The sequence below is a fragment of the Anthonomus grandis genome, chromosome 9 (assembly GCF_022605725.1).
Source record: "Anthonomus grandis grandis chromosome 9, icAntGran1.3, whole genome shotgun sequence".
Classification (NCBI taxonomy): Eukaryota; Metazoa; Arthropoda; class Insecta; order Coleoptera; family Curculionidae; genus Anthonomus; species Anthonomus grandis.
In genome coordinates, this window is record NC_065554.1 from 14557140 (window position 1) to 14568765 (window position 11626).

Here is an 11626-nt window from a genome sequence, read left to right on the forward strand (position 1 = left end):
AAGTGACACGTGTGATGTATCTTCTGCTACTGTGAAAATGGTAGTTAAAAAATATAAATTTCATCCGTTTAAAATGGTTTCTGTTTTAAGATGATTCATCAAGTGATGGAAGATGATCCTGATCGGCGTATGGAATTCTGTTAACTAATGACCGAGAGAATAGGACGCCAGCCTGCAGACAAAATGTCTGTTATTCTAGCGACGTAAATCCCCACATATTTCGTAAAACACACACACACTACCCAGAAAAAATAAATGTGTGGGCTGGCATATTAGGGAATCACATTGTTGAGTCTCTCTTTTTAGATTTGATAGGGGATCTTTATTTAAACAGGTTGGAAAATGCAGTAGAACTACTGATCCTTGAGATTATTGAAGACAATCCTCATGAATTTGAGTTGGAAACAGTTTTTCAACAAGATGGGGCACCGCCTCACTTTAGCAAATATGCTACAGAATATTTAACTAATACTTACCCTAATCGGTGGATTGGTCGTCGAGGGCCTACCGAGTGGCCACCCAGATCTTACACCTCTTAACTTTTTTTATGGGGTTACTTGAAACAAAAAGTCTACGTCACCCAGCCAGAATCTATCTTCGATCTATGTCAAAGAATAATTGATGCATTTCGCAATATTGATGTTGCCACTTTCCAAAATGTTCGAGAAGAGTTCTCCAATAGAGTATTTTAAGTCTTGAAGTTAATGGTGCAAATTTTCATCATCTTTTATACTAAAATAGTTACATTTCTGTGTTACCTAATTATTTTAAATAGAAATAAAAATGCGAAGAATAAGATTTTGAAAGGCTGTCATTTTGCTATGGGTACAAGTAATGACTTAATATTCTTGAACTATAAATCATTTAGTGGAAGCTTTTAAACCATGTATCGCATGAACCTTTATATTTAATTTTATTTTTCTAAGCGGCGTCCCGCTGCCATTTTGAAGTTTTGCAAATTAACTAGTAGAAACCAAAAAAAAGTATTTAGGTTGCTAATGATGTGTGCCAAATTTCAAATTTGTATATAAACGCATTCAAACGATAAGAGGGGGGAGGGACAATTAAGAGCCAATTAATCTAACAAAAATTAGTAAATATTCAAATCAGAAAATCTTTTTCCGAAAAAAGCATTTTATGTTTGAAGAACTAATGTGGACACATGCTCTGGTATATTTAACTTCAAATATGTATTTAAAAAATGTTGATTTGACTGGTACCGCTTTTCGTTTAGATTTTATTGTCTGCTCTATATTTTTTAGAAAGCGGCAATGTTAATTGAATCTAATTTAAACATTTCAGATCATTTCCTTATTACAGGCCAACTCCAGTTAACGATTTTTAAGCCACCTTACGATTTAACAACTGAAACAACATCTATGCGGCAGATATTAATGAAGAAGATAATAAATATATTCAATGCCTGTTTACTTATTCTTATCGATATATATTGCAGCGTTTTTTCCGTTCGTTAGGTGTGAATTAAAACTATTGAAAATAGTCAACTAATTTGTTTACACACTTACACTATGAAAACAGGAGCACTCTACGGCTACTAAAGATATATTTTTTTACTGTATTCATTTACAACTATTTAAATCTCGGGCAAATATTCCGAACCTTACTTGACTGAACTGACAACTATCGGCGATGCGACTCCTTATATACTCGGCAGAACGCTGTTTCGGAAGATTCTCGCTAACCTTTACGACGTCATGCGGTGTGCCACTTGTGTCATTCCGGAATGGCGGAAAATCAGCTGGTTTCTTGGTGTTTACAATATCATTCAAATATTCCCATTTAGAATAATAAAAACGAAAAAGAAGAATCAAAACGAAGAAGAAGAAAACATAAAAAAATCCTCTGCTTTATTTCTCACTTGTGTTGCGCCTCAAGGGTCTGTTCTTGGACCGTTATATTGTTGTGACGAATTCATAATTAGTTACTTATTTTGTAGAGTATTACGTTACTATTTCAGGAAATATCAATTTAGAAAATTATATCTCAATCGCTTAATTATTAACAGGGCATTCTTAAAATTAATTGATAATTGGGAATATATTTTATTTACATATTTTCTATTATTAAATTATATTATGATCACATCCCTTAACTATTAAAAAGCTAAGCTCTGATATAATTTATACTTATGTTCGAAACAGTCCATCAAAGTCAAGCAAGTGCCAATATAAAAAAAAGACTTCTTTCTTTTAACGGTTTCTTTGTATATGGAGATCACAAAACTCCTCTTGCAGTAATTAGGGTATATTCCACAGCCTAAAGCCAATTTAAATTTAAAAATTTAAATAGTTAGAACGGGGTGAAAAAAGAGATATGTACGTGTCTACAATATATTAATTTATTTTCTCTTTCTATACCTATTTTATGTATTTACAAAGGATGCATTAAATAAAATATACAAAATCCACTTCAGATAGGAAACCCTACTCTTTTTTAATATCGTGATATACGGTTGTAATATCTGGCAACACTGGTAAAAATGACAAGATAATTATCGCAGTCGCAACTCGCAATAGTAAATCGCTGGCATTTATGACCACCTTTACACGATAATACAACAATTCTTAAGAATAATTAGGCGCGAAATTTGAATGACTCTTTAAATTAATCAGGTAAAATTATGTTAATGATATTAAATTTTGTTTAAAAAAATCATTGTTATTATTATGCGCGTTTTCTGCAACAAAAACTTGTTGTTTTCATAAATAAATAAAAATATTTGCTATTAGAGTTGATATTTGAAAACATGGCGTTTTGTCAAATGTCAGACTAATTTCACCCAACAGTCCCAACAGCTGATTGGTGATTTATAAAAGTAAACACATCACATCATCCAAATTAACATTTTTAATTAGTAATTTGTCCAATTCCTCTAATATACTACATCTGCTACAAGTACCACAACCGATAGCAAAAACAATGGCTACGGCTTTGTCCTATGACGGTAATTTTTTTAGGCCTATATCTGAAATAATGCAATATGCATCAGGTAAGATATACATAGAATTACTGTTTTCTTTTCTTTAGACCTACGAAAACATGCCAGGCAACTGGAAAATGAAATCGACCTTAAACTGGTTGCCTTTAGTAAGTTGGGAGCTGGAATTAAGACACCACACAATACACATAGCGACAAGGTTCCCCTTTTGTCAGGAGAAGATACATTTGAAGCAATGGCACTTGAAATAGAAGAGCTACTTAACAAAGTAAGTTTGGTACCTATCAGTGTATAAATTAGATCAACCAAGAAATTCCAATTGAATGGCTCCGCCGAACAACATTGCAAGTGACAAAAACTTATTTTTTCAGAAATTCAAAAAAACACTGATTGTTCAATGAAATTAATTTCTAATTTATAATTTGTTATTATAAATGAGGCTTTGTTCTTGAGTGAAATCACCTATAAGAGAAAATATTATTATACTATCATATCTTACTGAGATATTGATATTTTAAAAGTATTTTGTCGGATACAACATTGTAAGCGACGGCTTCATCCTTTGTAATTTGGTACCATACATGGCTAGTTACACTGAATTTATTTTTTTCCAGTGAATCTAACAAAATGTCGGTGTTTTTGAAGTCTGCTGTATCCATAACACAGACAGTAAAACAATTGGGTGGTCCCTTGGCATTAGCTATGACTTCCACCCATTGGTGAGCAACATATACTTTTTTACCCTTTTTTGCTCGTTCAATTAGAGCAAAGTCCCTGTCACAGGGTAGAAAACTATGACCCGTCGTCATAAACTTTTGCTCAATGGTAGTGAAATATCCATTCAAGAGCAGGTGCTGCAAAACAGCTATAATCTGCCAGTTGTTGTTCTGACCTACGCATCTCTCAGACCAAAGCTTAAGAATTCTCACTTGGCCTGGCTTCAACTTTGTAAAGTTAAGCTCAACATATTTTAAAATGCATGATGCTATTTCCGCAGCACCTCGCTTGGCAGTGGTCTCATCCCAGAAAAACATATAAGCCATGTTTCTCCCCTGGGTAAAGGGTAGCATCTTTCTTTGGGACATAATATTGAACTGAATTATGTCTAGTAGAGATGTTTTCATTCACTCGACGGCAATTTATATCCCCTACCTTGATACAACAAGCAAGAAACTTTGTTTGTTGATTATAGTCCATACTGTAGAAGTCCCTAAATAATTTTAGCATTTCTTCATGGGCAACCAATCCACACTTGTATTGACACTTGCATATTCTACCCTAAAACAGCAAAATAACTAACTTGTAAAACTGTAACGCACACCGAAAATGTTGTGACTTACGTCTTCAGGTGGTAATTTTCCAGGCACTGGCCGCTTTCTTTTGGATTTGTATGGATTTCCAGAATCCCTTGAACACTTACGACACTTATCTTTAATTTTCTTAACTTTAATTTTCCTCTTTTTACCATTATTTAAGCGCTTTTGATCACCAGGCGAAAAAACAACACTCTCCGCGCCGGACATTTTGTCGGTTGCAACGTTGTTCCGAGCGCGTCAACCTGTTTTCGAAGTAATTTAACGTGCTGCCATCTAAACCATATTCATATAAAACTGATACCAAAAACTGCCATGTGGTAGAAAATGTCGTTTACAACGTTATTTTCTAAAAATCTCAATATCGCAATTAATGTCGCTTATAACGTTGTTCGGCGGAGCCATTCAATTGTATATTGAAACAGCAAGAATTGTTTATTTATACCTTTGCAGAGCAGTTTCTGTTTTTAGGCCATCATCAGTACTAATCCTAAGAGAAAGGTCCTATTGTTAAAGTAACTATAAAATGAGGTACAATTATTAAAAAATAGCAATACAAAAAAAAGGGGAGAAGGTTTTCACAGTTTACATTTTGCCATTGTACATTTTTCTATAAAATTCAGTAGCTTATTATTTTTATTTCTCATAATTATTATAGTCCTTTTGTGGAAGGAATATTAATGTGATTTTTAAATGCATTTTGCCCTTCTATTTAGGTATCAAAATTCATACTAATTACCCTATTTGATATTCTAGACTAGATGAAATAATCAAATTCCTTTAAGAGACCATCGAGAAATTTGAATGTGTATGTCACAGATTTAAGGAATTTGAAATAAAGTCCAGTTAATAAATGTTATATTTTGAAAAACCATTTGAAAATGTTTGTAAAAGCTCATTATAGTACCACAATTCCATTTTTGATGTTTAAATATGGGTGAACAGATACATTAAAACATTTTGATTCTATCTTGTAATTTCATGTAATGCAACAGTATGTTTCTGTCAGAAATTAACTAAAATATACCACAATATTACACATCAACACACAGCTTTCTGTTGAATCTTTAAAAATAAATATATATAATTTTTTCTTCATAAAAACCTAGCTGGAATAAATGCTTATCACTAAGCAAGCTAACTCAAAATAATATAATAATATATATTTTTGCATAGAGGAATAAAATTCTACATAGTCATGTTTTCAAAATAGAAACAATTTTGCAATGGAAAATTGCAAATATAAAATAAAAAAAAATAAAAAAATATATGTAAAGTAATTATAAAGTATCTTGAGTAGTGTTAAGAGACACTGACAATTTTTACATTATAAACATTGCCACATGAAGTTATTAATAGAGTAACCCTTTCTGAAGATGAAAGAAAATAATTACTTGTCTTAATGAATTTATTTATTCTTCATGAACAAGGTAATTAAATTATAGCAAGAACATATTGAAGTCTTAATAAAATATTTCCCAATTTACATTTCCAATTTCCAAAAGTTGTAAATTACAAAATTTCTCTCTGACTTATCTGTGTGTACAATTTTTATTAAAACAGAAACCTGATTAATAAAATTGGAAAGTATAGTAAATATTTACTATAATTTGACCTAATAGCTTATTTACTATAATTCAAAGTTGTTTCATTAGCATTTAAGGATTTAATCCACCTACGTTTTTATGATAAAATATAATTTTTTTTATATTAGATATAGGAAGCCATGTAACAAAAATATATTAGATAGTTATCAAGCAAGATTTTTTTCATAAAAAACAAATTTTCAAAAAAATTCTCCCGTTTTCCATATATTATGTGTATAAGTTTGGGTATCAGTCACCCTGCACATAAAGTAATAGATTAGTTTTAATGATCAAAAATCAAATTTACTATCTTTAAGGATGATACAACAATACTTTGGCATGACACTTGACCCCAAGAGGTTAAAGAATATTATTGATGAAGATTTCATTCTTGTAAAGTGTGAATCTAATTAACTTTTAATATTTTAACTTTGGAACTGTCACTTTGCCAAATGAAACAATAAGTCCTTCTGAAACATGCAAATTTTTGGTTCTGAATATTAATGAGCAATTAAAATTTGAAAATCATATGTCCTCTTTAATACAAAGAAAATCATCCATCTGTTATGCTATTAGAGTAATAACTCATCTCACTCTGGGACTTAATGTGGCTAAAATTGCCTACCATGTTCTTATTAAGCCTCATCTGAGATATGGTATTGTGTTTTGGGATGTGTGCTCTCAGTATTTGTTCAGCTCTCCATTTATTTTGCAAAAAAGAGCCATACACTACATATGTGTAGCTCCCTTTCATACCTTCTGCAGGCCATTATTTTTAAAACACTGTCCTGACATTGCTATGCCTTTTTATTTTAGAGACATGTATCCACAGAAAATATCACCATCAGCTTGGCCCTCCCTCCTCGGGTTACAATCTCCGAACAACGTTCTCTTTACCTCTGCCTATCCCAAATTATAGCAGATTAAGTCCTCTAAGATTGTGTATGGGGGCAGAAGGCTTTTTAACAATCTACCCCTTAATATATGGCTAATAAATTGTGATCATAGTGAAACATTTGAGGAAAAATATAATGAAACTTTTACTTGCGAAAGCATTATATTCTCTAGACGAGTATTTAAATACAACTTCTTGATAGTGAGAAGATTTGCGTAACATAATGTGACTTTTTATTTTTTTTCATCTTTTACTTTTTTAATTGTATTGGATGTGTTCTATATTCTATGTATGCAAGAATTGTTAAAATTTTTATATTTTTGTAAAATATTATATTTTCCACTATCTTTAAGGTTTTATATAATGCTTTTTTAACAACATATCGACACCTACAGCGAAAACTGTAGTAACTCCCTTTTGCAGATTTTGAGAAAATGGGATTTAAAATAATGATGTATAATATAAGTTAGTATTTTCAACTAAAATTTAAGGAAACATCAATATATTGATTTTTCCTACTAACTAAATATTAAAATATTGTATTTTTCTTTATTTTAGGTAATTTTCTTGTTTTTTTCAATAAGTTTTGTTAAGTTACTATAGTCTTTGTTTGACAAAAAACAAATAGTAAATACTGTTTATTAACATAGGCTTATGTTATACATAAAAGATCGTACTAATTTATTATTCATCGTCGGTTTCATCACTTTCAGAACTACTCGCATTCCCTGGAATAGTTAAGTTTTTATGGACAGGTTTTTCTACCTCTTTAACTTTTAATGTGTCATAAAAATTGTGATACATTTTTGGTATAACTCCCTTTTGGCATTTAGTTCCTTAAGACCTTGTAATTTTTTTGCATCAATGCCTAAAATTTTTGTATACAACTTGTAAGCAATTCAATCTCCATCATATTCATATCTAAGCAAGACTTCCTCAATTTTTTGCGGCAAATATTTTGTTTCTTTTATTAGACTGATGTATACTTTTCTTCCCGTACTAGATTTTTTCCAATTTTGGCATTTTACTATATTCGAAAATGAAAAGAAGTCGTCTTGTTTCATTTCGGTCACAATGTAAGATTTTCCGGTGATTTTCGCCATGCGGATTAAACTAATCCATTGATCAGTGGTGTAGGTAACACTAGAAACAAAACATGGCGAATATAAACCGATTGCGGTTTTGTCCTCCGCAGTTATCCGAATATAAGACAATTTTCTTTACTTTTCTTTCTGCTTGAACTTTTAGGAATTTTAGCAAAATCATTGGGTCCGCGTTTAGCAATTAACTCAGTCCAGACAACAAAACCCCTCGTGTGTTCCTAGATCATAAACAGTAAAGTTGTAAACTGCAATTTTACTTTTATAGTAAAATTCATCAACATCTGACTGAGGCGTTTGAAGGACCTTCTGTAGATCAAAGCATGCCACACAAAGTTCTTGATCATGAGCTGTGAGCTCTTTATCAAGGTCTTTTAGAGATCTGGCAAGGTTTTTATTATAAATATGCTTGTTGTATTTTTCTAAATTATTAGCTTTTTCTTTTTCATCAGCCATTTCAAAGCTAGAACATGTTTCGCATCTATCTTTTTTCGGTTTATAAAAGCTTATGTTAAATTTAGTATTAAAGATGTCACGATATTGTAACTTAGCATAGTATGATCCTTCCGCATTATTTTCCAACGAAAACTATACTAACTCAACTTACTATTGTTTTCTCGGTAAACTAGTCATAACAAATAGATACGCTATATTTCTTTTATGTTATGTGCGTTGCCTACATTTCAAATTTAGTTACTATAGTTTTCGTTGCAGGTGTCGATATTATGTTATGGAACAAGAAAGCTATTTTTGACTTGAATCCTTTTAATTCTATCCATATTAATAAAATATATTATTCTTAAACTACTGTACCAAACTTGCAGTTAATTAAGTCCTTAATATATGAACTGTTCTGTACTCTCCCTTACAGTTAACCCAAGTAAATGAAAGACTATCAGAACAACCGGTCTCTGGAGCTGCCATGCTTCACACCATTCAAAGGCATAAAGAAATTCTTGCAGATCTTGCTAGGGATTTTAGAAAAACCAATTCGCAGCATGAAAGTAGAAAAGAAAGAGAGGATCTGTTAAGTGGTGGCAATGATTCGGCTTTTCGGGGTGATGGCATCAATAATAGGCGTGATATGTATTTGAAAGAAAACCAACATATTTATAAGTAAGTGTTTAAATGTTGTAATGATATAAATTAGACATATGCCATAATGTAACTTTTATACAAATATTATGTAGGTGCAAATCTAAATAGAATCTTACTGAAACTTATTTTTTATACTGCCATGAGAACTGATTTTTGTCTTTTTAGCTCTGATCATTTAATAAACGACCAAATCTCAATCGCAGTGGAAACCAGGGAACATTTGACCTCCCAAAGATACACTCTCAAGAGGCTTCAGACAAGATTCAATGACATTTCCAATAAATATCCAATTATTAACAGTTTAATCAGTAGGATAAATATTAGGAAAAGACGTGATTCCATTATAATCGGATTGGTCGTTGCATTATGTACTATTTTAATGTTGGTTTATGTTTTTAGTTAAATGTTTTTGTGATATATGTATATGTACTGCATTGGTTGATAACTTTTTTTTAATAAGGGGAATTGTATATTTTTATTAAGATTATGGTAATTCATAAAGCAATTAAATACGTGTAATAAGTAAGAATATAGAAGTTATAATATATATAATAAAGAACTAATTTTTTAATAAACTGTATAATTTTTATTTTGTTTTTTTTTCTTATAATATTAGTGCCATTCTAGTTTCTTCCCGAGGAAGTATAGTGTAGATCTAATAGTGTGCTATTTTGGATTGGAAACTCCATATTTGCCCCTGGTGTAGTCTAATTATCATAAAAATGTCTTCCAAAAAAATCTTCTAGCTCGCTAATCTTGCTTAATCTGCGAGAGTTTACAGATCAAATATTTAATCAGAGTTTAGAGATGCGTCCAGTTTACACATCAAATATTTAATCTTTCTCACACCTAGTGAAGTATAAAGTTTTTAACATTAGTTATTCAACTGTATTAGCCCATTATGTCTAAATGATTTACGACGCAAAAGTAAGATTTCTACCTAGTTGTTGATCATTGTTAATTTATAACCAAGTAACAAATTTGATATTCCATTAAATTCTCAAAATAACAAAATGCAGGTTAGTTAAAAAGATCAATATCCAACTCCTGAATCATATGACGATAATAAAATTTTCAGATTGTTAATGAATCTACTATAATAATTTCAAGGGAAGTATACAGTCAATTATCAGTTATAGCATCCCCCGTCTTCTTCTCTGTGTAGTGCGTTATTGCTATGTGGCGTGGTTGGATAAAGGTGTTACTAATTTTTTTCATACTTCCAGGCGCAACTTAAGCAAGTAACTTTAATTACTATGTAGTTTTTGTAAGAATATTTTATATTAATATTATATATTAAAAAACATTACAAAAATCCGCAAGATGGGGAGTGATAAAATACAAATATCTGGAAAGCTAACCAATTACTAGCAATTATAGCACAAATAGACATAGCGAGATCAGATTTTGTTAAGATGCTAAGATTTTAGAGTCACAATGCTATGATTTTGAATGAAGAATACTAGAATATTTGTAATACTTCTCTAATATCCAATCTAGTCTCTAACCTTGAGTTACTTCCAAGAATCCAAAAAAAAAATATACTAAACACTTTTAAAAAGATAAAACTCGAATACGTGAGGACCGAAATATGTGTTACTCAAAAACAGAATGGAGAGAAAAAAAGTCAAGGCAGAAGACATCTTGGCTCACTAAAGAGATTGATTTGCATTAACATCAATTTTACCAGTGCTTTTGGAATTGGTTTAATTCCCTCTACGTTGTTAAGTTTTAAAAATCGATTTACGGTTCTAGAAAATATGGAGATTTAAATGTTAGTCAAAGTAAATTCCTTCAAAAGAATGCACTGTTGTTAATTTACAAATAATTTAGGCTTATATTTTAGTGAGTAAACAATTCTGGAGTTCGTGCTTCACATTTAGATAGTTATAGTTGTCTTGTGACTATGATTGCAGAATTTGTTTGGAAACTGAACCTAAAACTAGAGAAAAGTAGCGACTTATAAATCCTGTACTAAATGGACCTACGGAACCTACTGTGTCCAACCAATCCAAAAATTTTTCAGGAAGCACACACAAAACATCGCAGAAGTTGAATGTAAGAGCTTGTATCTTTAGAAATTTTATTGTAGGCCCTTTCTTTTTAAAATGAAATTTAACAGGTGATATAAAAATACCATCGATCTAACTCTAACAAATATCATAGAGCCTACATACAATGAACAGGAATTCATTTTCCCACAAGTGTGACCAATTATTTTTACGCGTTTCCAACGCTGGATTAGACAGAGGGATGGAGCCCCCTCAGTCACCAGACTTGAGTCCTCTATATTTTTTTGAGGGGGCACAAAAAAGCAAAGTTTACCGTACTCCACCTAACAGCATTTACTGTACTAATTCGGTAAGTTTAAAAGTAAAATTAAATCTATCTATGCATTTTTCTTATAATCCGATGAATTTTTTTATTTTATGAGTGTATTTTGTTTATGCAAAGATTTACTTTTGGAACATATGTTATTTATCTTGTTGTCTGTATGTGTATTTCAAAAAGGTAATTGCATCTGTTTTCCTATTAATCAGTAGTATTGTCCTCATTGAAACTTTGTTTAGTTTTTAATGACAGTTTTGTTTATAACAATAATGAATAAAGTATATTTTGACTTGATCTCAGTTGTGACTAAAGACACAGACCATCTTAGCATACCGTCCCATTCA

At 31.1% G+C, this 11626-nt stretch overlaps 1 protein-coding gene across 1 annotated transcript; it reads left to right on the forward strand.

Annotated features, from left to right (window-relative positions):
• Positions 1-2791: 2791 nt before the first annotated feature.
• On the forward strand, positions 2792-9540 carry LOC126740772 (Golgi SNAP receptor complex member 1). Its single transcript, XM_050446938.1, has 4 exons — positions 2792-2965; positions 3049-3227; positions 8725-8969; positions 9117-9540. Exons 1-4 carry the CDS (start codon positions 2941-2943, stop codon positions 9352-9354), a joined length of 687 nt encoding a protein of 228 aa, XP_050302895.1. The 5' UTR covers positions 2792-2940; the 3' UTR covers positions 9355-9540.
• The last annotated feature ends 2086 nt before the right edge of the window (positions 9541-11626 follow it).

Excerpts from the sequence above, each read along its gene's own strand:
- LOC126740772 (XM_050446938.1), top strand. The coding sequence starts at position 2,941 with ATGGCTACGGCTTTGTCCTATGACG. Across the intron at positions 2,966-3,048 it reads TACGGCTTTGTCCTATGACG|ACCTACGAAAACATGCCAGG; the intron begins GTAATTTTTTTA and ends TCTTTTCTTTAG. Across the intron at positions 8,970-9,116 it reads GAAAACCAACATATTTATAA|CTCTGATCATTTAATAAACG; the intron begins GTAAGTGTTTAA and ends TTGTCTTTTTAG.